Here is a 27479-nt window from a genome sequence, read left to right as displayed (position 1 = left end):
AGGAGTGATTCCTGAGTGAAGAGCCAGGAGTAACCCCTGAGCATTGCTGGTGTGACCCAAAAAGAAAAAAAAAAAAGAAAGAAAAAAGTATGGCTAGGGCTGGAGTGATAGCACAGAGGGTAGGGCATTTGCCTTGCACGCTCAGCCAACCCGAGTTCGATTCCCAGCATCCCACATGGGGCCCCGAGCACTGCCAGGAGTTATTCCTGAGTGCAGACCAGGAGTAACCCCTGTGCATCATCAGGTGTGACACCCCCCCAAAAAAAAAAGTATAAGTATGGCTGACCTTAAATGAGAGAGAGAGAGAGAAAGAGAGAGAGAGAGAAGAGAGAGAGAGAGAGAAGAGAGAGAGAGAGAAGAGAGAGAGAGAGAGAGAAAGAGAGAGGGAGGAGAGGTGCCTGTCACAGAGGCAGTTGGGGTAGGGGCTGGCTTGAAGGGGTGGGAGGGAAACTGGGGACACTGGTGCTGGGAAATTACACTGGGGGAGGAATGGGTGTTGAAACATCGCATGACTGAAACACAATCATGAGCAATTTTGCAATGCTCTATCTCACGGTGATTCAATAAAAAAAAAAAAGTCTGGCTGAATACTAAGAACGAAGAAGGAAAGGCAAGCAAAGGACTCTCATGTCAAACGCAGCGAGGGTGAATCAACTGCCCGAGGAAAGAAGAGAATGAGCCTCATTCTTTGCAAGTGGCACAAATAAGTCATTGAGGACACTCAACGTCTGGAAATTCTTGACAAAAATTTTATTTAAGATCTTATCCTTACAAAAAGTACATTACATCAAGATTGGAAAAAAAAGAAAGAAAAAAGATTTCTATCCACTCATCTATTTATTCCATGATTCATTTCCTACCCTAAAAGAGTGCCAAAGTGTTCTTCTCTTTCTTCCTTTTCTTCCTCCTGCTTTGAAAGGCCAAGTACCATGAAGGATATCTTAACAGAACGTGCCAGCAAATCCTTGCCAGGAAAGCCAGGCCTTCCCACTGGCGGGACTTAAGAGAGTCATTGGCATTCCTTCTTCCAGAGCCAAAAAGATCACAAAATCCTGAACTTAAGTGCAACCTTTCTGTTACTTATTATATCGTTCCCTGATTCTCTCCCTTATTTACACTGCACTACTTTAAAACAAACTTTAAAACGCTGCACTACTTTAAAACAAACTTAATTTTTAAGCACTCACAAACTGCTTAAGAAAATGATTAGAGAATCTAAAGTTAACTTACTAATTTTATCGCAGAACTGAATAAAAGAATCTCAAAGTTAATACATCTATGAGAAAGACCCAATAAATACTAAGAAGGGGATGAATTCCGAGAATAAACATATACACATTTCATGACCCTTGCCTCAAGATCAACCCTACACAATGCTTGTAATGTTAAGAATGCAATTTACACAGTAAAAATGTTTTAATATGTTTTCAGTATGAAAGTACTTTTAATTTCTTTACTGCAGGTACAATGGCATCCAAGTCATCAATCTCTGTAATAGAAAAACAAGAATAAAAAAAGAGCAGCTTTATCAAGTAGCTTTATGGCAGGTGAAATGAGAGCCTACATGCAACGTCAAACCTCGAGTACAAAAGCAGTGTCCCTCGACCTTTCCTACACACAAAATGTCTCCCCAGTGGCAGTGAGAATGTGTCGAGAGTCTGCCTGGAAATGCTGCCGTGCCCTCGGACTGGCCCTTAGGGATGAGCTCCGACCAACAGATCTGACTGACTGCGGAGGCTACTGCCTCTGTGCATCTGTAGAAGGATCCAGGAGGACACACAATGTGACGTTCAGAGACTGTCTTGCTCCTGGATCCCCAGGTGGGGGCTCGGGAAATTTCTTTCCACGGAATACAGTCCTGTCCTGAGGGTTGGTCTTAGATCCTCTGTTAGGGATAACACACATCCTGAACCAAAGGTGCAAATCTCAGATGAACTCTACCTAGGGTGTAGGCTGGTCCAGCAGACCAGATGAACTCACTCAGCTTCTTCCCTGATTTCTCTTCCTAAGACTCCAGGCTAAGTTAGAAGTCACTGAACGCTCTGGCCCCTGGAACTGGGGTCTTTTCTCCAGCCCTACTGTATCCCAGTGTATCCCAGTGGCTGGGACTCTGGTTTCTTGGTACCTTTTTCTAGGTGACTGTGCTAAGCTATTGTTCATAAACTCACTTTTTTTTACATAAGACATGCTTCCTGAGTTCCTTCTCTCCCCCTCTATGTTTAGCTACATTTTGGATTGCTCTTCCCTTGATCTATATACATGATCCGCACTGTTTAAGTTCCTAACTTGAGTCAGAATATGGTTTGAATCCATTTACAGGGCATTAAGTTGCAGGAAGAAAAAACTATAGGCAAATCTACAACAGAGAATTTGGTTTACACCTGCCATCAATGGGAAGACAGGTGTTAGTAGAAGTTAGTCGCACACCTACCCCCATTCTGAAATCACACCAGTTTTCTCCATGAGATATTTGTGTTATAAATAAACTCAAAGTTCAAAGATCTGAACCATTAGAATTTTCTCTGCTAATCATACCTATTGCAAGATAAAAATGTATTTGGTACACCACTTTGTTACACTAGATGTTTAAGATAGGAAACCTAGTAAAAAGAAAAGTAGTCTTTTTTGTCAAAACCAGTTTCAACTTTTCCAGTGGCGAATATAATGCTAACTCCAGGATTTCAACTATGACCAAACCAGAGTCATCTGCTGGGACACTTGGACTTCTGAAGCAAATGATCCCACAGAAGCCACACTGAGTGTCAGAATATCTGAGAAGAATCTATAGGAGGATTCTGAAGAAACTGCTACCAGCACACCACTGAAATATTCACTAATGGCAAAACCCCACCGTTAAAGTGAATTACTCTCCCTACAGTAAGTAGAATCCTATTGTCCTGTGAAACTGGGCTCTCCAGAAGACAAGATGACATATTTCTACAACTTCAGCCCTCACCTTATGCTTAACTTTGAAATGACCTTTTCCTTTGCCACACATGACCTTCCCCACATAGAAGCATGCCAAAGGCATACTCAGTGTCTGCCTTGGTCCTGCAGGCTACGGGAGACTGGCCCCGACCTTCATGTGCGCTCTCCGTGCTCCACATTATGATATGATTCTAGTGCTCACAAGACAGGTACTTCTTTCAGTCACCCATCTTCTTTTTTTCTTAATTTTTGGGTCACACCTGGCGATGCACAGGAGTTACTCCTGGCTCTGCACTCAGGAATTACCCCTGGCCGTGCTCAGGGGACCATATGGGATGCTGGGATTTGAACCCGGGTCGGCCGCGTGCAAGGCAAACGCCCTACCTGCTGTGCTATCTCTCCAGCCCCTCACCCATCTTCTTAACAAGGATCTAACACCCTTCTTCTTATTTATTCCTTTATCCTACTTATTCCTTATTCTGACTAAAATTGCTTATTCCTACTGCTGTAAGTCTTATTTCCTCTCCTAGTTTAGTTTCCTATATTAAGGAGTCATTCTTTAGGAGTGAAAAAGAAAAAACCTTTCAGAGCTAGAGATCGCTCAGCAGGCTGAGTGCGTGCGGCGGGCTGGGGCTCACTACATGGTCCCAAGCATCACGGCCAATGCCCACTCCCCAACCCTCCAAGCATAAACCTTTCTAACGAGCTATGTGGAAAAACATTAATTAGTGGGTAGGAGCAAAGGGAGAGGCAGGGATTGGTGGAGGGAAGTGGGGACTGGGGAAGGGATGGGTGTTGAAACAATGTGTGCCTGGAATCCAACCATGAATAACTTCATAATTTCATAGTGACTAATAAAAAAAAAAAGAAAAAAACACAAAGTTTTCAGTCTGAGCAAGTGTATAAATACACCTCTTCCAGGGCCTGAGATAGTCAGCGGGGAGGGGTCTTGCCTTGCATACAGCTCTGGCACCTCACATGGTCCCCTGAGCCTGCCAAAGTGATCCTGGCATGCACAGCCAGGAGTAAGTCCTGCCAAAGCAGGGTGTGGCCCCAAAACAAACAAAACTCTATCACTTCCTTTCTACAGGTTTAAAACCAATTCTTATTCCATTATTTCCTATCACTTAAGAAGGAAAAAATGTCTTTTTTTTCTATTTTAAAAAGTAGAGCAGGTTAGGTAAGTCATGTGGAGAAGGGGGAGGGAGAGGAGAAAAACCCAAACACAGAGAAATAATCCAGCCCTGGGCACCCCAAGTGTGTCTCTCACTAAAAGAAAAAGCAGAAAAACCACGTTCCCAGGTCATAAATTTTACCAAGATTTCCAATGAGGCACAACCATAGTCAGAGCTAATTGCGACCTTGCCAGGGACAGACCATTTCTCACCCTAAGGTCCCCCGCCAAAGGCAATCTCTAGCTCCTTAAAGGTTAACTACTAACCTTTAAGTAGTTAAAGGTTAGTAGGCTACTCCAAGTCCATTTGAACTGTATGTGAGGGATGTGTTTCCAGGTCAGTAATGGTTTCTGGACACCGTCTATGGAATTTTCTAGGTCAAAACTCTAATTAGCGACTTAGGGGCTTTCAGCCTTCACCCCACTGACACGAGTCACAGAGGACCGCCACCACAGAGATCTTACCTAAGACTTCAAGTAGATCATTAGTAAATGCCTGAAATGCAGGGAAAAATTCCTCATGCTCCTCCAATTTGTGGATAATGCTTTAAAAAAAATGCAGAGTTTACACTAATTACCAACTTAGTGTCCTTGCATCTGATTGAAAACAGAACATTTTCAAAATTAAAAAAAAAATTGTCCAGATAACTTACATACAACTTATCCTTTTTTCTGAGTTCTTAGTTCATCTAGTGTCATTTTTTCTTATCAAAAATATTATTATCAGTGAGGATGGAGTGAAAGTACAGTGGGCAAGGCAGTTTCCCTTGCATACTGCCGACCTGGGTTCAATCTCTGGCATTCCATACGGTCCTCTGAGCACCACCAGGAGTAATTCCTGAGTGCAGAGCCAGGATGTACCCCTGAGCATCACCATATGTGGCCCCCCCCAACCAACAATAAAAATTTAAAAATAAAAAATTCTTGTCAGTGTAAACATCGGTTCCAAAATTAAATTTATGCCCTTTTGTGGCCGGGTGAGGACTCGGAGGCCTGGGGTGCCTGGCAGCCCTGAGTTCAGTCCCTGACACCAGCGGCCCCCACTGTGTCCTGGAGGGCTGAGGGTTCCCACGCTGCCGACCCCAGAGCCCCACAGCGCAGGTAAAGGTCTGAACTGTCTGGGCCTCAGTGGCCAAACAAGCATCTCTGGGAATGGTCCTGGGGCCCCTGACTGGTGCTTGGAGAACCCAAAATAAAAATAGAAAGAAAGAAAAAACATTTCTGGTATCGATAACATTCCATTCAACACAAGAATTCTTACAGAGACCATGATGATTTTCTAGGCATTTCTTAAAACATTTGGCTTTAATATCCTAGGAAACATTCAGAATCAGTATCAGTAGTCAGTAAAACTCTGTGAAGGGAAAGAGATGGTGAGATCAACACGTTCCTTTAAAGGCATTAAGTATCTCGGGGGGGTGACAGCGCAGCGGGGCGGGCGCTTGCCTTGCACGTGGTCACCCTGGGTTTGATCCCTGGCATCCCGTATGGTCCCCTGAGGCAGCCTGAGTGCAGCGCCCGGAGTAAGCCCTGAGCACTGCTGGGTAGGACCCTAAGACAAATTATTTTAAAAAGCATTAAGAGGGGCTGGAGTGATAGCACAACCGGTAGGGCGTTTGCCTTGCACGCGGCCGACCTGGGTTCGAATTCCTGCATCCCATATGGTCCCCCGAGCACCGCCAGGAGTAATTCCTGAGTGCAGAGCCAGGAGTAACCCCTGTGCATCACCAGGTGTGACCCAAAAAGAAAAAAAAAAAGCATTAAGACTCAGAAAACTTAAATGTCAGGAAAGGTAGGGGTTCCTGTTAGGACACTCGCAGAGACGGGCCCATGTGGCATGCAGCTGCTTCTCCTCTGCTGCAGGGGATAAAAATTAGCAGGTGGGGAGAAGAGTTGCTTTGAGTACAGCTTGAACCTGAATGCTTCCATTTTGCAACTTGAATTTATTTACACAGGTTAAAGTCATACAGCAATGAATCGTCACAAATTCACTTTATTTTTGAGATATTTCCTGGTAATTCCATTTGTCATTCCCTTAAGCCACGTTGTAGCAAGCAATAGGAAGCAAATTTGTTATGTGCCTGCTAAGGGTGGGCGGGAAACTGGGGACACTGGTGGAGGGAAGGTCACACTAGCGATGGGACTGGTGTTAGAACACTGCATGCCCGAAACAACTAAACAAATAGATCATAAAGAACCTTGCAAATCACAGTGTTTGAAACAAAATAAATGTTTCTGCTTTGTCTTTTTTTTTTCCCCTTCGAGGTGTCTGGAATTAAACTGAGAACTTATCCCTATTTTACGTATAAATATTTTTAAATTGTTACTGTTTTCATATATAATAAATATTTTTATTAGGTTTTATGTTAGTTCAATAAAAAATAAAAACTCAACATATCTTTAAATCAAATAATAATTACATGGTTAGAGATTATTCCGTGTCTATGGGGATTATTCAGTGATCTATGGCAGTAGATTAAAAATAGGCTTATTTATATATATTGGGAACTTATGTGAAGTTAACAAGGTTTCTGTTGGAACGGGTGCACCTTCCAATACTCAGGGGTTACTCCTGGCTATGTGCTCAGGAAATACTCCTGGCAGTGCTCGGGGGACTAAACAAGATTCTGGAGATAGAACTCGGGTCAACTATGGGCAAGGCTGTGCTATTGCTCTAGCCCCAGGTTTCTTTTTTTCATTTTGGTCTGGAGGTCCTACCTGCCATTTCTCAGCGATTACTCCTGGCTCTACACTCAGGGATTACTCCTGGCAGTGCTTGCGTGATCATATGGTCTGCTGGGGATCGAACCCACGTTGGCCACATGCAAGGCAAGTGCCCGACTTGCTGTTCTATCGCTCCCATCCCAGTTGTTAACAAGGTTTCATTCTCCATACATAATTTCTCCTGCGAACAGATCTACAGCAATTATGTTGAATCACTTTACCTAAACCTACAAGACCCCACAATCTATTTTTATCTTGAAAATACTCTCCATCTCTGTGTGAGATTATTTTCAACTGTTCAGTTTTTCAAAGGTGCTAGACCAAACAGGAAAGATAAATAACTTAGGAAGTTTTCAAAGTCTTTAATTTGACCATGCCCAGAATTCTGGGAACTCTTCAGAATTTGAATGTAAATACCTTTGAACATCCTCCGGTCCTAACACCTGTACAACCTGGTCTTTGATACCCTCGTTCACCAGTCTACACAGTTTCCCAACCGTGTCCACCAACACATACAATGAGGATGAATTATCTATCAAAGAGAAAAGAAAAAGGCCGATTATTTTAAACAAAAACTTCCAAGAGCTTTAAATCAAATATTTTGGCCTTTGGGTATCCTCATTTTTCTCTTTCTTCTTTTTTTGCAATGCTGAGGATTGACATTCATGCAAGGGAAATGTTCATTGCTAAGCTATACCCTGACCTCGTTACCCTCAAAAAAATTGTTTTTCTTAAGAAAACCATAGGTTAGAGAGATAATACAGTGGGTAGGGCACTTGCCTTGCACTCGGCCAACCCAGGTTCGATCCCTGGTTTCAATATATGATCTCCTAAGCCCCCAGGAAGGACCACTGAATGCAGATCCAGAAGTGAGCCCTGAACACTTCTGGTTATAGGCCAACCCCAATTTTTTTTTTTTCTTTTTGGGTCACACCCAGCAATGCTCAGGGGTTACTCCTGGCAGTGCGTGGTGGACCATATGGGATGCCGGGGATCGAACCCAGGTTGGCCGCATGCAAGGCAAACACCCTACCCGCTGTGCTATCGCTCCGGCCCCCAACCCCAATTTTTTAACCTACTTTTGGTTGGCTAATTAAGAATATTATTAAAGGGGAGCCCAAAATGATAGACGATCATCACCTAATTCTAAGAGTTCTTGGAGATATCTCACGACATTGTTTAGTTCTCCAAGTCGAGTATAAACTTCATTCATTCGAGGAAAGACTCCACATAAAGAAGGAACATCGAACAATTTTTGAAAGTGAGAAACAATAGCTTGCAAGGTTTGAAAGTCTGAAGTACTGCTGCCCTGTCCAAAATGAAAAAAAAAAGAGGGAAAAAAAGACAGTTGACAATGGAAAAAAAATTGCTAATCTCTAATACAAATTTGAAAAATGAAAATTCCTAGATTAACACTACTGGTTTTAAACATATGACTACAATAAAATACGCATATTATTTAAGTATTACCTTTCCCTTATTTTCAACTTCTTCCAACATGGTATCAACTATAAGCAACAAGTCTTCAACTCTGATACCTTCATTTTCATCTTGCTTTTTTAGATTATGCCATGGCATCAATTCTGCAGACAGTATTTTCAAGGACTTATATAATTCCTTTATAACAAAAGAAACTACATAATATTACTGATAGAAAATAAAATTTTCATCGAAAAAAGATAAGACATAACTACCCAAAAAAGTTTTATATATATTACTACCAGTATTATTAATAGCATACTATTATCAAGCTAGAGAGCACAGTGGGTAGGGCTTCTGCCTTATATGCAGCCTACCCAGGTTTGATCCTTGGCACCACATACCATTCCCCGAGCACTGCCAGGAGTAATCCCTAATCACCAGCAGTAATCCTGAGTGCAGAGCTATGAGGAAACATCTGAGTATTGCCCACTGTGGCCGCAAAACAAATCCAACCACAAAAAGTATCATTATCAGTTTAAAAACAGTCTGTTAAATTTAATTTCACCAGATAAGAGTCTCACACACAAAAAAACTTATCTGATGTTTTAGGCACTTATTTATTATTAAAACCTCCTATATGAGTAATAATTTTAAAGCTTTAACAGATTAAAACATAAGCTTTGTTTTATATTTTCGTCTTGAATTTTTATGTCTTCCATTAAGGATGTAATTCACATACCATAAAAATCCAGCCAGATGTATATAGCTCAGTAATTTTGCTACATTTATAGAACTGTGCAAACATCACCCTTATCTAAATTTCAGAACATTCTGATTTTCACCAAAGAAACTCCTCACCCATTTGCTGTTAGAATCTTCATTCTTGCCCATCACCCTATGTACTGATCTGCATTCCCCACATACTTGCTGACTGTGTGGGGGCATTCTTAAAAGTTTCAAGATCTATCCACACTGGAGCATCTGTCCCCTGCAGGCACCCTTTTTTAAAGAGTAGGTGTTTAGGAGGAGATCACACCTGGGCCTCTCACATGCAAAGCAAGCACCCTGCTTGCTCGCTCGTCCTCCTGGGGAGTTTTTAATTGCACAGGATATTGACCTTAATTCTACTCCAGCTTTATGGCAGCTTTGATTTGTTGACCTACACATTGTCTTAAACAATCTTATATTGTGCACAAAAGGTCAGGCTCTGGGAAGTTTAGAACTTTGAGGCAGGTCAGCTGATAATATTCCCTGAGCATTTACTAAATGTCTAGCATATTCTTCCCCCAAAAAATGCCAGGTGAGAAATTTAAAATTTTAAACAGTCTAGTAGCCATATTTTAAGTGTGATTTCAATGATGTTAAGTTTAATCATAGAGTCTTAACTCAAATATTATTACCATTTCAATAGATGATCAATACTTAAATTACTTTTCCATACTAAGTCTTACCCATCTGGAGCGTATGCTTGACTTAGAGCACATCTAAATTGAGACTAGACACACTTTAATAGGTATATGTGACGAATAGTTTCTATTAGGCAGTATAGCTCTAGACTACAGGAAGAAATACAGTACATGACACTCTTCAGTTACTGTGCGGATTCACATATTGGTATCTTCAACCTTTGATCTGGAGAGAAAGCTTTGGACCATCTTATCAACTTAAGACAATATATTCAGATGCAAAGATGACTGAAAGAGTAAATGCCACAGGAAATTTTTTTAAAAGATAGTCACAATATAATGACACTTTACTAACCAGGTGCCATAAGGTGCAATTATACAGAATACTCTATGATGAGAGGGCGAGGGCACTGGGCTCGTTTGTACACTTTGTATGCTGAGGTGCACGTGCGAGTGAGCTGAAGAGAGTGCAGCAGCTGAGTGTATGTTTACATGCAGGAGGCCCAGGTTCAATCCCTGCTGCCATACACAGCTGTGAGTAGCCCCTGAGGATGGGTGACACCCTCTTTCTCCACCCAAGAAAAGAAGTGACGCCCAATGCTGTTACTAAGATGATGGATACCAACACCATTTTAAAACAGGAAAAGAATAGCCAACAGAAAATATGAAAAGAATATCCAACCTGCTCCTTACCTTTACAAAACTCAATTGTTCTGCCCACATTTCTAGTATTGGAATAAGGTGCTCAAATCCACATTCTTGAATAAAATCTTGATTAAAATTTTGGCATCCTCCTTTGCTCTGTTTATAAATTACCACTGGAGCTCTTGGATGGTGAATAATCTCATTGATGCCACACAGCACCTTTGGAAAAGGGTGATCTAGTTAGTGATTCTCACAGTCCTGTCAAAGTGATGTTCTCTGTATGCAGTGGACCAAGATTCTCAGAGTTCTGCTAAGAGGGTAAAGTACTAAGAGGGTAAATCTTTAGTAAGACTGACAATTGTAATGACCTGAGAAATACAACACGTATGTTGAGCTGTGGAATATGGTCATCCCATTGCTCATCGATTTGTTTGAGCGGGCACCAGTAACGTCTCTCATTGAGAGACTTATTGTTACTGTTTTTGGCATATCCAATACGCATGGGTAGCTTGCCAGACTCTGCCACAATACTCAGGCTTGATACTCTCGGTAGCTTGCCAGGCTCTCCGAGAGGGGCGGAGGAATCGAACACAGGTCGGCCGCGTGAAAGGCGAACACCCAACCGCTGTGCTATCCCTCCAGCCCATGTTGAGCAGTACATATTCATATTTTGCAGACTGTAAAGAGTATCACAATTATTTCTTTTCCCCGTATTTCCTTCCCTTTGCAGGGTTCCGTCATCGGGAAGCCTTACCTGCTGTACTATCTCTCTGACCACAGATTATAAAACCTTTTTAAAAAGAAAAAAATCTTTTGGGGCTGGAGAGATAGTAGAGTGGGTAAGGCCTTGCATGTGCCTCACCCAGCTTCATCCCTGGCATCCCATATGGTCCCTTGAGCACTGGCAGGAGTGATCCCTGAGTGCAGAGCCAGGAGTAACCCCTGAGTATCACCAGATGTGGAACCCCCAAACAAAAACAACAATTTTTTTTTAACAAGTAAAGAATCCTGCTATTCACCATACTGCTTTGAATTAAGCCAACGCCTCTTTCAAAGGGTAGGAGAAATTCTTTATCAAGGTGCCTACGTTGTTTTTTTTTATCTTTTTATTGGGGGGGTCACACCCGGTGATGCACAGGGGTCACTCCTGGCTCTGCACTCAGGAATTACCCGTGGCTGTGCTCCAGGAACCATATGGGATGCTGGGAATCGAACCCGGGTCTGCCGCATGCAAGACAAATGCCCTACCCGCTGTGCTATCGCTCTAGCTCCCGTGCCTACAATGTTTTTAAGCTACGTAGGCAAGTCATGGCAAGCAGGGCTGGGGGAGCACATATAAACACAGACACGAGCATCCCACACGGTGAGCAGGACCGTGGTTCTCTACACTCAGCCCCTTTCTCGCGGCTGTACCTGGAAGTATCTCTGTCCCAGGAGGGTGTCGCTGTCTTTGCAGAGCTCCTCTCTTTGCTCTCGGTCCTCAGACCCACCTTCACCAATAAGATTCTGTAATCTAGAGGAGGAAAAACAAGCAAATCAAGATAATCCAAAACGCTTTCTCAGACCAGTACTCTGAATAAGGTGGTAAACTAAGGGCCAGGGATGTAACTCAGTGGCAGAGAACTTGCTGTGCTTATGTGAAACCTGGATTCAATTCCCAGAACTGCTTGGTCCCCCACATACCTGTCAGGAGCCCCAAGCATTTGAGCAGCCCCTTAGCACCACCAAATCAGTAACCACAGAAAGACAATGACTTAGCTACCTTCCCGGGGTGTGTGTGTGTGTGTGTGTGTGTGTGTGTGTGTGTGTGTGTGTGTGTGTGTGTGTGTGTGTGTGTGTGTGTGTGTGTGTGTGTGTGTGTGTGTGTGTGTGTGTGTGTGTGTGTGTCTGTCTGTCTGTGTGTGTGTGTGTGTGGGTGTCTGTCTGTCTGTGTCTGTGTGTCTGTGTGTGTACTTGTAAGTACAAGAATATCTAAGTTGTTTCCAATGTTAAGCCATATTGTCAGTGAAAAAGAAGGTCATCTCAGTAAGCCTACAAATTAGATGGAAACCCCTGAGAACAAAAGGGACTAGACAGTGAAGAGGAAAGTTTTAACCGCTCCCCAACACTCACAAAGAAATAGAAAAGAGCTACAGCAAAGAATGGAGACAACTTCCAATGTGCTCTAAGCCAAGCACGCTTAAGCAAGAAATAATGGACAGTGTAGTGGGGAAGGCGCTTGCCTTGCACGCGGCTGACGCAGGTTCCATCCCCAGCACTGCATATGTTGCCTGAGTGCCAAGCAAGAGCTTATTTCTGAACCAATATTTTAAATTAAGAAAAGAAAGGAGTGGGGCTGGAGCGATAGTACAGCAGGTAGGGCACTGGCCTTGCACGTGGCCAAACCGGGTTTAATTCCCAGTATCCCATAGGGTCCCCCGAGCACTGCCAGGATTAGTTCCTGAGTGCATGAGCCAAGAGTAATCCCTGTGCATTGCCGGGTCTGACCCAAAAAGGAATAAATAAATAAGTAAGTAAGTAAATAAATAAATAAATAAACAAAATGGGCAAGGCACATGGTTTTCAGACTGCAGGAGCGAGAGCTAGGTGGGGCGCTCGCAAACTGAGAGGCAGAGCTAAATGGCCGGGAGCGAGAGCAGTGCAAGCCAGCACACGACATGCAGTGCCAAGCATCACCACACCACAGAGGGAAGGGGAGGAAAAGGAACCGTTTCAAACATGAGCACGTCTACCAGTTCACGTCAGATCCTGACCCGTTAAACGGAGTCAGGGACCTGCATCTGCTCTCACCTGGCTCTTTGTGAAATAGTAAAATGATATTCTGATTTAACACGCCATCTGTCTGTTAAAAACAGCCACTGCTGTGTGAACCGAATCTAATCTCCTGGGTCTGCACATGAACCTAATCATGCTGTTAGTCCTAACCTAAAAGAAAAAAAAAACCCTCACATCTTCTTACTTCTAGCCTATAATTATCTACTCTGGTTACCTGTGTGCCCTTTATCTCCCTAGAGGTCTAGACCACAAACAGGTTACTCGCAGCTCCTTCCTCTGCGAGACACAGAGGCTTCACAGTCTAGTTACCACTCGCCTTCGGTCAATTTACCACGCTCACAGATTTTACAGTTTACCCTAAAGGCAGTGCCAGGAGCATATTATCTAGACACAAAAGGCACAGAGAAAAGCCAGTGAGTTTTCTAGGGATACAATTAAACTGAAATATCTGATATCTAAATGTTAGTTAACTTTTTACTTAGGTGAAGATGTTTTTTAATGAGCATCTCTGCAAGTCTGATTCATAAAGACTATACTACACAAGAATAGAAGATGAGTGCAGTTTCTCATCCTAAATACCCCTCATACAGAACTGGAAGGTCAAGTGCTTATGGATTAGTTTTTTCTATCTCCTGGAACCCGGCAAAACTCACATGTGAGCAATGAACTTCCATGATACACTATAAATCACTCCCTTACTTTCCAACTGCAAGACTCATTTGGTGTTTTTGAAACAAGCTTCGAAGCAGAATAATCTGCATTCAGAAATATATTGGGATGGGCCCAGAGTGATGATACAACAGGGAGGGTGTTTATTTTGCTTGCGGCTGACCTGGGTTAGAGCCATGACTCCCTAGATGGTCCGACAACTCCCACCAGGGGTGATCCTTGAGCAAGGGCCAGGAATAATCCCTAAGTACCACCAGATGTGGCCCCAAAACAAAACAAGTATTAGACATTTTCTGTCTTTTTCAAACTGCTAAAGTAGGCCTGATTGCCAAAATACAAACAAAACCAGCAAAACACCTAAGAGTGGTGTGGGATTGGTTGCCCCAAAAATATTCAGGTAGGTTTTTCTCAAAATATCCAGAGTAGACTTTTTTTCAATACCTGTTACCCTGGCACATGGAACTAAAATCAACAGGAACCTCTGGAAAATTGTTACTAAACTAAAGTATGTAGATTACTTAGACTGAAAGTCATCTCCAGATTAAAAAGAAAAAAATTTGAATAAGGATAATATGCTCTACTGTTCCTCAGATCAATGGAACAAGAAGTTAATATCCTAAGACTGACCCTCAGTTAATCTACAATAAAGGAGTAAAAAATATGGAGTGATGTTGGGGAAACAAAGCAGCAACATGAGGAAGGAAGGAAGGAAGGAAGGAAGGAAGGAAGGAAGGAAGGAAGGAAGGAAGGAAGGAAGGAAGGAAGGAAGGAAGGAAGGAAGGAAGGAAGGAAGAGAAAAGAACTGAGACCTCTTTCTATTATGATTTGTCATTTATTTTTGGTTTGGGGGCCACTCTTAGCAGTGCTCAGGGCTTACTCCTGACTCTTCACTCAGGCATTACTCCTGGTGGCTCTCAGGGATGGGACATCAGAGATCAAACCCGTGTCAGCTGCATGCAAGGCAAGCACCTTGCCACTATACTGTTGCTCAATTCCTCAGTCCTCTTCCTAAAACCATGCATGAAAGTCAAATCAAAATGGATTAGAGACTCTGATGTCAAACCTGAATCCATAGGTATGTAGAGGAAAACGTAGGCAGAACTCTCGTGACACTGAAACTAAAGGCATCTTCAAGGATGAAACCCCACTGACCGCTCCTGAACAGCATGATCCCAGTGCCACAGAAACCAATCTCGGAATGCAGCGGCTGCTGGCAGAAATACCTCTGGACTTAATACCAGAATTCCAAATCTGGGCGGCTGCTTCGTGACCGTGCAACATCTTATGCTCTTTGTTACCAACAATAGAAAACATACAATCTAATGATGTCATTCTGACAGGTCTGACTGTTGGGGGTAAAACACCAAATAATGATAGTGAGTTTCCTGTCGAAAACTGAATGTAACCAAAGTAAGGAAAGAGTAAAGTGCTAATCATCTGCCACACAGGCAGAGGGGGAGTTGGAGGGGGGGGTATGCTGGGGTTATTGGTGGTGGAACATGTGCACTGGTGAAGGGATGGGTGTTTGAGCATAGTATGACTGAGACTTGATCCTAAAAGCCCTGTAACTGTTCTCATGGTAACTCAATTAAAAAATAAAAAAAATTGGGGCTGGAGCAATAGCACAGTGGGTAGGGCGTTTGCCTTGCACACGGCTGACCTGGGTTCGATTCTCAGCATCCCATATGGTCCCCTGAGCACCGCCAGGAGTAATTCCTGAGTGCATAGCCAGGAGTAACCCCTGTGCATTGCCGGGTGTGACCCAAAAAGCAAAATAAATAAATAAATAAAATTTTTAAAAATTAAAAAAAAATTTAAAAACGTTTTTTTTAAAAAAATAATAAATAATAAAATAAAATAGGGGCCACAGGGCCAGAGAGATAGGACAGCAGGTAGGGCAAATGCCTTGTACACAGAAGACCTAGGTTGGTCCCCGCCACACCAGGAGTGATCCCTGACTCAGAGCCAGAAGCAAGCCCTGAGCACTGCCAGGCATGGACCAAAAAAGAGGGGGGCCATATCTGGCAGTGTCAGTGGCCTGTGGTCACTCTGCACAGCTCTGGGCCTGGCAGGCAGGCCTTGTGCTCTCCCACTGGAGCAATATTCTTGCCCCAGAAAAACACTTAAAAAATAAAAAAGCAGAGAAAGCGATCTTAAAGCAGGGCAGATGTCCTGAGGCGAAGCTCTGCCCTATGAAGTCACCCGCTTGGCTCTCCTTGAACCCGGCCCCGCCCACTGCTCAGCTGGGACTCTAACCCCCACCCACGCCCGGCCCGCTGGCCAGTTTACTGCAGGGCCAGCCCTGTGAGTTCTCCACTTACGTGTTCTTACTGAATTCGGTCTTTTCTTCTACAAAGCAGATGATCTGCCCCTTTGTCCGGCCTGAGGACTCACAGGGGTGAGGAAACGTTGCCTGCACCCCTCCCACCCCACCCTGCCACCACACCAGCACAGCGACAGACAGCACAGCTGGGAGCAGGAAAATGGTCTCCACCTGTGGGGGTCTGGCCCTCCCCACCCCAAGTTAATTTAGCTACACTGGAGTCCAGAGTGATCACAGGGTGTTTGCCAGGGTGTTTGCCTTGCATGCAGTCAACCCAGATTTGATCCCTGGCACCACATATGGTCCCCCAGGCCCCACCAGGAGTGACCCATGAGTGCAGAGCCAGGAGTAAGCCCTGAGCACCACTGGGTCTGCCCCCACCAAAATAATAATAATAATAATAATAATAATAATAATTCTTTTTAGTTATATTGCAAGTTATACTACTCCACACACCATAAGCCAGATGGGGCCCCAAAACAAAAGAACTACCTGTCTCAAAAAAAAAACACTTTTTTTTCTACACTGATATAAAACACATGTACTTATCACTGCGAGCTTTCTTGAAGCTCATTCCTGAGTCCTTCCCGCACATTCCTAGAACTTCCTTTTCCCTTTTAGGATCACACCCAGCGATGCCCAGGGGTTACTCCTGGCTCTGCACTTAAGAATTACTCCTGGTGGTGCTCTGGGGGTGGGGGCGTAATATGGGATGCTGGGGATCCAAGCTGGGTCAGCCGCATGCAAGGCAAATGCCCTATCTGCTGTCCTGTCATCTGGCCCCATGGGCGGTGACCTTTCAAATTCATCGCGTGATTGCAATTCCAGCACTCAGAGCCCAAGCAACAGGAATAAGAAAGCAAGTATCAAATAGGGGGATGATAAAACAAGAAGCAATATCAAACCGGAAGATACTGACAGAATAACGAGTACTACATCTTTCAATCTTCCACTTCTGTTTCTGGCTCCGCTTCTTGCTTTCTGTTTGTTTTGCTTAGGGGCCACACCCTGAGCAGTGCTCAGGGCTTACTCCTGGCACTGTGCTCAGTGATCAGTTCTTCTGCGTGCAGGGCAAGCACCGTCCCCCTGGTCCCCCTCACTTCTGGCTCTCTTAATAGATGATTCCTGGATCACCAAGACATCTTTCACTGTGGCAGGTGACACCATGAGACAGAAAACACAGTTGCCACTGAGAATTCACTCAAGCTACTGAACGTGACCAACTTCATAAGCCTGAGTATACTGAGTGTACGTGATCTGACGGACAGACTCACCATACGGTGCCCAGAATGCTTCATTCCTACGCTCTTCACACTACTTCCGCTAGTCCCGGGCCCTTGCATCCAACACTTCAGGAGTGATCACTCCTGGAGGTGCTCAGGGAAACATATGTGGTGCCGGGGACCCACTGTACCTCTCCAGTCCTTGAGGACCAACCCTTTTTTTGAGCGGGGGGAGGGGGGGAGGAAACCCAGCAGTACTCAGGGCTGACTCCTAGCTCTGCGCTCAGAGATCACTCCCGGCTGGGCTCAGGGGACCATAAGGGGTGCCAGGGATGGAACCCGGTCAGCCGCATGCAAGGCAAATGCCCTGCCCACTGCACCATTGCTCCAGCCCCAGGGCCAAGCTTATAAAAAACTCCTTTGGAACTGACCCACACCACTGAGGGAAGGGACCTAGGGATCTTGGGGGAGGGGGGTACATACACTGTGACAGGTATGGTGCTGGGATTCTGTGCATGGGAAACCTTCATTCACAATATTGTAAATTCCTGAGTCGCAGTCAATGTTTTTTAAAAAGCAAAATGAAAAAACAAAAAACTCCTTTGTAGATTTTTTTTCCCTCCAGTGTCAGAGATGAGGCCCGGGCCTTCCCCCACCCCCAGGGCAAGTGCACAGCCGGCCACGAAGCTCCACCGTGGCCCCGAGCCTCCTCTGGTAGCTTTACAAAGTCAAGAAAGGTACAAGTGGCAGATATGCGCAACCTACTGAGTTCATTCTGGTACTTTTCAGCTTAAAGTATGACAAGGTTTTATATTGCTCAGGTCACAAATACTACCAATAAAAATCAAGGCCTTGTCATTGCAGTGGTTATTTTGCTATTCCCCCTAAGTCCCAAGACAATTTTCCATATTAAATTTATGCCCTTTTGGGGCCGGAGCGATAGTACAGCAGGTAGGGCGTTTGCCTTGTACACGGCCGACCCGGGTTCGATTCCCAGCATCCCATATGGTCCCCCAAGTACCACCAGAAGTAATTCCTGAGTGCAGAGCCTGGAGTAACCTCTGAGCATTGCTGGGTGTGACCCAAAAAGAAAAAAAAAGCCACCGCCGAGATGTGATCCCGGGGGCCACACGCATGTGCGGCCTCTCCGCAGCTGCACAAGTGTGAATCCAGACCCAGGAAAACCTCTTTCGGCATGGGCAACTCCTCACAGAATGTCTCCAGCCTAAGAACTAAGCCTCGGCCCTGTGCCCGCCCAGGAGGGGAAAGGTATTTCTCTCTCTCGCCTCTATCTCTCCGGGGATGAAGGGCGCGGTGGCCGCCATATTAAGACGACCACAGATGGGATTTACGACAAAAACTGCAGCAAAAGGACACGAGAGTGCTCTTGGGAAGGTGGGAGGCACCGGCCCCTCCCACCGCCGAGATGTGATCCCGGGGGCCGCACACATGTGCGGCCTCTCCGCAGCTGCACAAGCGTGAATCCAGACCCAGCAAAACCTCTTTCGGCATGGGCAACTCCTCGCAGAATGTCTCCAGCCTGAGAACTAAGCCTCGGCCCCGTGCCCGCACAGGAGGGGAAAGGTATTTCTCTCTCTCTCTCGCCTCTTTCTCTCCGGGGATGAAGGGTGCGGTGGCCGCCATATTAAGACGACCACAGATTGGGTTTTCAAGCCTGCAATTATCTAATATCTGGAAGAAATCTCCCTGGACTTCTTGGTAAAGTACAGAAATTCAAAACCGCGCGACCTTATTTGTCTTCACAGTAGGTCTGAATCTAGTGGGGTACTCCTAACAACAATAGTGAGGTTTGTGTTTAAATATTGAATGTAACCAAAGTAAACAGAATGTAAAATGAAACTTATCAGTTACAAGGTAGGGGGTGGGGGGGTGGGATGGGAGGTGTACTGTGTGGGTTTTTTTTTTTTTTTGGTGGTGGTATATGGGCACTGGTGAAGGGATGATTGTTTCAGCATTGTATAACTGAGACCTAAGCCTGAAAGCATTGTAATCTTCCACACGGTGATTTAATAAAATAAAATTTTTATTTAAAAAAAAAGATTATTATGTACCTAAATGCAAGACAGTAGCAAAAATTTTTGGTTTGGGTTTTAGAGCCACACCTGGGAGTGCTCAGGGCTTATTCACAGCTGTGTCTGGGATCACTGCTGGCAGTGCGCAGGGGCTCAGGGAACCATATCTGTTGGGAATCAAACCTGGTCGGCCACATGCAAGGCAGGTGCCCTACCCCTTGTACTACCGATCTGGCCCCTGAAGCAACTATATTTAAACCATGAAACCAGAAATATTTCTTTTCAGTGGAAGTTCCCACATATGTCTCACCTGTAATTTCAAAACAAGGTAGCTATGACATAAATAAAAATCTCACAGGTTCAACAAAAGAGAAAATATCTCGAATAAAGTTGTAAGAGAGAACTACCTGATGTTCTTCCTCAGGGCTCTCTCCAGTCTCTTCACTTCTTCCTTGTAGAGTCTAAATTCACTCAATGTAGGCCTATAAAAAAAAAAGAAAAGAAATCATGTTGAAAGCATGCAACTTAGTGAATAAAGCTTATAAAATGGGCTGGAGTGATAGCACAGCAGGTAGGTCATTTGCCTTGCATGAGACTGACCCGGGTTCAACTCTCAGCATCCCATATGGTCCCCATATGGTCCCCTGAGCACTGCCAGGAATAATTCCTGAATGCATGAATCAGGAGTAACCCCTGTGCATCGCCAGGTGTGACCCAAAAAGCAAAAAAAAACCCAAAAAACCTTATAAACATGGGCTAGAGCAACAGTACAGTGGTGTTCGCCTTGCACGGGTTCAATCCCTGGCATCCCATATAGTCCCCTCAGGGAAAGATCCTAAGTGAAGAGTCAGAAATTAGCCCTGAGCACTGTCAGGTGTGGTCCAAAAAACAAACCAAACCAAAACCTATAAAGCACTCTAATGCAAGTGGTATAAAAATCAGGTTACTTGTCACAAATATCACTGTAACTGTCATCAAGTTGTTCATCCATTTGCTCAAGCAGGCACCAGTAACGTCTCCATTGTGAGACTTGTTACTGTTTTTGGCATATCGAAATTGCCACGGGTAGCTTGCCAAGCTCTGCCATGTGGGTGAGATACTCTCAGTAGTTTGCCAGGCTCTCTGAGAGGGGCGGAGGAACCAAACCCAGGTTGGCCGCATGGAAGGCAAACGCCCTATCACTGTGCTATGGCTCCAGCCCACCACAATTATGCTTATCAAAATTCTTTTATTTTTATTTATTTATTTTGCTTTTTGGGTCACACCCAGCGATGCTCAGGGGTTATTCCTGGCTCTGCACTCAGGAATTACTCATGGCGGTGCTCGGGGGACCATATGGGATGCTAGGGATCAAACCTGGGTTGATACATACAAAGCAAATGCCCTACTATCTCTCCAGCCCCACTTATCAAAATTCTTAAACTACCTCTGACAGTTATTAAGGTGTGTATTGGCAACTGCATTCCTCCTCTGATCAAAAATGTTTCCTGGGCCAGAAAGAGCGTCTAGTTGATATGGCACTTGTCTTGCATGTAGCTAACCTGGGTTGGATCCTGGGTATTACATGTGACTCCCAGAGCACTGCCAAGAATGATCCCTGAGCACACAACCAGGAGTAAGCCCTGAGAACCATCAATGCGGCCCCCAAACAGACAAAACACGACCTCAACTTTTTCTCTACTGGCAACCTACTTGGGTTTTAGTGATAAACATAGTCCAGTTTTTTCACTGAAATAGTTCAATGTTTAGAAAACAGAGAATACTTACCAATAATAGTGGCATACCCATCATTTATCAAAGGTGCTGAGTATTAGCCACTTGTTTCAAATCATTTTTACTGCAACAGTGAACACAGACTTAGCACTCTGTGTGCCCCTCCTCTCTCCCTGTCCCTCCCACCTGACCATCTCTGATTCACTCTTCATTATTCCCAGTGAACGTTTTCAACTCCTATTTCTTTTATAACCAAAAATTCACATATTGACATGAGGTGGGTTTGTATGTTCATACTGTGTGTACCAGGCCCCTCTCTATAAAAGTGTGAGTTTTCTCAGAAGTCACGCCCGTGAGCCATCTCTGGTGCCATGTAAGCTCGTCTACTGGCCTTGCTTCAGATATTCATAAAGAAATCTTGAAAGATATCAACCAACCTCCAAAAATCCTTTGGACATCTTCACATGGCTGAGACATCCAGGGCACCCAGAGAGGGGTGGGCTAGTCCAGGGCCCACCCAAACAGAGCCCTGGCACCACTTGGTCCCACACTGCAAAACTGCCAGAGTTATGCCTCTGGCCAGACTCCATTGTCTCAGGACCCAGCCTCCCCCAGATTCAGGTTTGCAGATCTGTGTGACTAGAAATAAACAGGCTTTCTTAGAGTCAGAATGGGAGCTACCTTCCCCACCTTCCTATACTTCCAGAAGCCCTGGCAGTCATGTTCATACCCCAAAGTTGCCAACTAGTTAAAAATTTAACTCCAGCTATACCGCCCAGTTAGAAATTCTGGACTTCCTGGAGCATTCGGCTGTGATGGCAGCCACACAACATCTCCAACCTCTACAATAGTCATAGCACAGAAGATTGATGGGATGTAACATAGAAGGTAACCAATCTCAACTAGCCAAACAGTAAACGAATGCTTAGCCTGTAACATCTTTACAATCCCTCATACAAGGACTTTCTGTTTCCATGGTGAGATACAACAATTTACACTAATTTTCTTCTAAGGAAATATTTTTTGATCATTCTATTAGCAATTTATTGATAATAAGCACTGTATCAATTGTTTGATACAGTGTTATTGAGCGGGCACCAGTAACGTCTCCATTGTGAGGCTTATTGTAATTGTTTTTGGCATATCAAATATGCCACAGGTAGCATGCCCGGCTCTGCTGTGCAGGCGGGATACTCTTGACAGCTTGTTGAGCTCTCCGAGAGAGACAGAGGAATTGAACCCGGGTTGGCCACATGCAAGGCAAACGCCCTACCCACTGTACTGTGGGCCTGCTATGAGGCCAGACTTGAAAGGTGGTCATAAAAATTGGAGACAATAGTGGAGGGAAGGTGACAGTGGTGGTGGGATTGGTGTTGGAATATTTAATGCCTGTAACAAATCATCATGAATAACTTTGCAAATCACAGTGTTTATATAAAGTATAGAGGAAAAAATTGATATAAGCAGGCCTTACCTATTTCATGTAAACTCCAAAACACATTAGCACAGAATTCTTTTAAAAGTTTTATGAAAGACTGTAAGGCACAATAATTACCATGAAGAGAACCAAATATAAAATAACATCTAGTGCAATATACTTCAGATTCCAGAGTTGAAAACTTACTTATGTAAATGAGAATAAGCATATTATTATATTGTATTAAAGGATTTTATTTTCCTTATTTACAAAGGTTAAAATCATATAGCAGTCACAAATTGGCTCTCACTGATTTATTTTCTAATCACTCTATTTGACATTTCTTAAAGTCTTGTTGGAACAAGTAATATAAATTTGTTATGTGCCTAAGGGGACAGGCGGGTTGAGGATGGGAAGGAAAATGGGGACACTGGTGGAAGGAAGGTGACACTGGTGGTGTTGGAACACTAAATGCCTGACACAACAGTATAATGAACAAGACTCAGAGAGTCTCTTACCCGCACGCCTGGCTGTCTTCCCCAGGGCCCCTCGGAGGGGATGGGCTCCAGCTTCCCTCCCCACCCTGAGTAGAGCTCCCGGTGACCAAAGACCACCGGAACCTAGCTACAGCCATGCTTGAGGCCCCTCTCCACACGTTCGGACAGGCCTCACACATGAAGGTACCGGCAGAGGAACCCAGGTGTGTGTAATCCCATCAATGGCCAACATCCAGAGACTTAAAAGCAAGCTCCCAGAAGATATTTTATAACCTACTTTTCCCTCTGGGAGAAACTCGCAAGCTACTGAGAGTTTCCTGCCCACATGGGACAGCCTTGCAAGCTTCCCATGGTGTATTCATATGCTAAAGCCAGTAACAAGCTGGATTTCATTCCCCTGACCCTGAAAGAGCCTCCAGTGTGACATCCTTGGGAGGGCCGAGTTGAGAGAGACTTCTAAGATCTCAGGGAAAGGACGAATGGAGAGGTTACTGAGCCCACTCGAGAAATTGACGATTAATGAGATTTCGTGATCGTGATACCATGCACCTTTCTGTGGATACCATTTAAACTTTTTAATCGTCTTTTTTTCCCACAACACAAAAGGAAGCAGAAATCCTAAGACATTCTAAAGTAAGCTGGGTTTGAAAAAACTGTTGGTCTAAAATTGAATCTCGCCTGAGTCCTCACCCAGGTCTTCTTCGAGTGGACTTCCATTTTCTCATTCCCTTGCCCGTCTACACAATCCCATGTTCCATCACTATGAGAGAAGAGTTAACTAAAAGGAGCATAAGAGGGTGTGATTCCTCTTATTCCAACAACCCTGATTTAGAAAGTTACTGACAGTTGAGTCCTAGATACACAATAGTCTACCGCCAATCCCACCCCCAGTGTCAGGGAGCCAGGTTCCCTTCCATGGCCCTACCCCGCCTTGAGACAGAAGAAGGAGGAAGAGGCAGATGGCAGGTGATGGGGTGGCGGTGCATCAGAGGTACAGAGGAACGCAGCATCTATCTGCCACTGAAAACACGGGTTTTTGAAAACATGATTCCTCGCATTGCAACTTTCCAGTCCCTCATGTTTACCTTCCAAGGAAAAGTTTAAATTACCTTTTCACTCACCTGCTATCCAAATCTTTCTGGAGATTCAGCTTGTCATGTAAGAGGGTATCGATCTTACATCTTGCTTCCCCCAGTTGATTCTGCAATGACTGCAACACATTTCATTGATAAAGATTTAGCTCTCAGGGCTGGAGAGAGAGTACAAGAGTGGGGAACTTGCCTTACATGTGGCCCACCCAGATTCAGTCTCCAGCACCATACAGGGTCCCCTAAGTCCTGCGAGAAGTGAGCCCTGAGCAGAGCCAGGAGTAAGCCCTGAGCACAACCAAGTGTGTCTCAAAAACCAAAAGAGGAGATGACGGAGAGATAACACACTGGGTAAGATACTTGCTCTCAATGAGCTGACCTGGGTTCAATCCCCATCACTACACATGGTCTCTGAGCACAGCCAGAAGTGATCCTTGAGCCTATTAACAAGGAATAAGTCCTGGGCACAGCCAGGTGTGGCCCAAAATCACACAAACAAAAAAGAAAGACAAATATCTTTCCTATAAGACTTTTGCTTCATTGAAAATACAAAAACAGAGGGCTAGAGAGATGGGACAGGGGACAGGGCACTTAACTGGCATGCAACCAATCTAGATTCCATCCCCAGCAACACATATGGTTCTCTGAGCAAATGCCAGGTGTATTTCCTAAGTACAGGGCCAGAAGAATGCCCTGAGCACAGACAGGTGTGGCCCCAAAACCAAGACCAAATTTGTCAGTCCACATACCATTAGCAGGCCTTTATAAGTTGGTGAGGCACCTAGATTTCTGTAATCTTTTTCTTCTTCTGATAGACTTTCATCATCTTTATATTGTCTATGAAAAGATTAAAAATATAAAAAAATAAATGCATTGTACTTTTAAAAAATCAAGACAAAAAAACTAAACTAAATTATATCAATCCATTAAGAGTCTGAAAACCTAAACATTAATTAAAATTCAAGTTTTCAAATATTATTTTCATGCTTTTTTTTAATATCCAACAAATTAGTGTGATCATTCTATATCTGTATCTCTCCCCCTGACTAATTTCACTCAGCATGACACTCTCCATGTGGTTCTATTATTTTTTTAAAAAGTAAAAAATAATTCAAGTTTTTTAATATCCTTCTAGAGAATGATATTATGACATACCACTACCTAATAATACACATGTATGTTTGTTCACTATCTCCATAACTATAATGTAAGATCCTTATGGACCAGAACTTTTGTCTTTCTTGCTCAGTACTCTATATCACTGCCTAGAAGAGAATATAAAAGGGAATGGAAAAATACTACTGACTCATAAAGAAAGTATATAGTTCTTTTGAGTTCTTTAAAGATACCAAGTATGAAAAATGCCAGAGTATAAAAGAACAAGGCAATAGATTTAATAATACCAATTCTTGACAGCACCATTAACCAGTTGCATTATTTAAGTATTTCAATCTTTCAGAATTATTCTTATCTATAAAACAGAATCTAGGTGGTTTCTCTCTATCTTATCGGAGCAGTGTGAAAATAAGAAAAAGATATTATTCTCACATCATTGAATAATCATATACAAAAAAAAAACTGACTCACAAATCTCAGAAGAGAATCACAAGCTGCAGAGATGCCCCCTGATGCCACGCCAGTCTGAGTCTCATCCAGGGCAGCCCTGAGGGTGAGCCCCCGACTCCCCACCAGCTCCAACAAAACCCCAGCAGTTGAAAACCTTCAGAACGCAATTGCCACCACGTGCATGGCCAATCTCCACAGTCTTGGGGGGAGCCTCATGTATGAGAATGAAGCCACTGAAAACCTCAGGTATGCGGGTTTTGTGATTGAAATCTCAAGGCTCTCTCAGAGTCTGGAATGGGCAACCTCCCCACCCATCTCCCTGTTCTTCCAGGAGCCTGGCAGTCACGCCCACAAACTGTCCCTGGATGCCATATAAGCTCATTAATCGTCATGATCCAGAGACTCACAGATAAATCTCAGAAAAGAGTCACAAACTGCAGAGATGCCTCCAGACCCCAAAGTCACCTCTAGTTTTATCACTATTTAATATTTTAGAATTTCTGGACATTTCATACTCTACTCCACTGAGGTACCAGAGTAGCACACCACATTTGATGAGGTATAAGACAGAAGACAACTGATCTCAATCTCTCTCTGTATATATATTAGCACATGAGGCTCAACCTGTAACAATTTGTTAGTAATCTCTTATACAAGGCCTTAATGACCCCAGGGTGAGATACAACAATCTTCACACACTTGGCTCTAAGGAAACTTTTTTGGATCGTTTTTAGCGGATTATTCATAATAAGAACTACAAAACAAATTATTTAGGACCTGCTTTGGGGGCAGCTTGGGTCTATCACGCAGGGAAAATTCAAAATAATTTGTGGTGGGAAGTCGTAATGGTGGTGGGATTGGTGTTGGAATATTGAGTTAATAAATTATTGTGAATAACTTTAAAAAACTTGAAAATAAAATAATAAATTTTTTAAAAGAACACAATCTTAGGCCATTAGCTCACCATATACAAAATACAATTCAAAAGGATTAAAGACTTGGGTATAAAATCTGAAACCTATAAGATACACAAAAGAAAACATAGGTGACATAGCCACAACAGTCTTAAGAGATATCTTTGCAATCTCTCCTGACTCTGACTACAGGGAAAACAAAAGGCAAAATAAACAAATGTGATATACAAAACTAAAAAAATTTTCACAGTAGAAAAAAAATGAAAGTGAATAGACATACTGAATGGGAGAAGATATCTGTATACACACACACACACACACACACACACACACACACACAAAACCCAAGTTTCAAAAATGGGCAGATCTGAAGAGACACTTCTCAAAAGAAAATATATAATCGTCAACAGGCACAAGAAAAAAATGCTTATTTTAGGAAAATGCAAACCAAAACTATAATGGTTTATCACCTCTATTTGTGAGAATATCATGAGCTAAAATAAATCAGAAACAAATGTTGACAAGTAACACCAGGAAGAAACCCTTTTACGCTATTGCCAGGCATATAAATTGGTTCAGCCTCTTTGGAAAACAGCATGAAGATTCCCTGACAAGTTAAAAATAGATATTTCACAAGGACAGATCCATATGGTGGCCCAGAAATTTCACTTCAAATTACCTGAGTGAAACACTGACTGGGAAAAGACATCTGCATCCCTACATTCACTGCAGTCACGTTTATAATAGCCAAGGTATGGAAACTTTAAAGCACAACAACAAAGGGGTTAGAGATGATTTGGTATATTATAGATAATGGGCTACTACTCAGCTATTTGAAAAAAAAGATGAAACCTTGCCATTTGTAACAACATGGACAGACTTTGTTGCTTGCTTGGAGAGACCGAGAAAGAAAAATACTAGATTTCACTCATATGTGAAAAATGAAGAAATAAAGCAAAGGA

General features: G+C 43.5%; 1 protein-coding gene across 8 annotated transcripts in view; it reads right to left on the bottom strand.

Moving 5' to 3' along the window:
- Window positions 1-729: 729 nt before the first annotated feature.
- The window catches only part of CEP70 (centrosomal protein 70), a 48357-nt gene continuing 21607 nt past the window's right edge, over window positions 730-27479 (bottom strand). For 6 of the 8 annotated variants that reach the window (XM_055128369.1, XM_055128374.1, XM_055128375.1 and 3 more), the window contains 10 exons: window positions 24787-24874; window positions 24071-24159; window positions 19730-19804; window positions 11713-11812; window positions 10348-10518; window positions 8297-8443; window positions 7967-8135; window positions 7244-7358; window positions 4568-4647; window positions 730-1489 (listed from right to left, as the gene is read on the bottom strand). In XM_055128369.1, coding sequence (XP_054984344.1) covers window positions 1428-1489; window positions 4568-4647; window positions 7244-7358; window positions 7967-8135; window positions 8297-8443; window positions 10348-10518; window positions 11713-11812; window positions 19730-19804; window positions 24071-24159; window positions 24787-24874 — 1096 coding nt within the window. In that variant the 3' untranslated portion in view covers window positions 730-1427. The remainder of the gene's footprint in view (window positions 1490-4567; window positions 4648-7243; window positions 7359-7966; window positions 8136-8296; window positions 8444-10347; window positions 10519-11712; window positions 11813-19729; window positions 19805-24070; window positions 24160-24786; window positions 24875-27479) is intronic. The other 2 variants (XM_055128372.1, XM_055128373.1) reach the window with 2 other exon arrangements.

The sequence above is a fragment of the Sorex araneus genome, chromosome 2, assembly GCF_027595985.1.
Source record: "Sorex araneus isolate mSorAra2 chromosome 2, mSorAra2.pri, whole genome shotgun sequence".
Classification (NCBI taxonomy): domain Eukaryota; kingdom Metazoa; phylum Chordata; class Mammalia; order Eulipotyphla; family Soricidae; genus Sorex; species Sorex araneus.
Note: the sequence above shows the minus strand (reverse complement) of the source record. Positions and strands in the feature narration are given on the sequence as shown.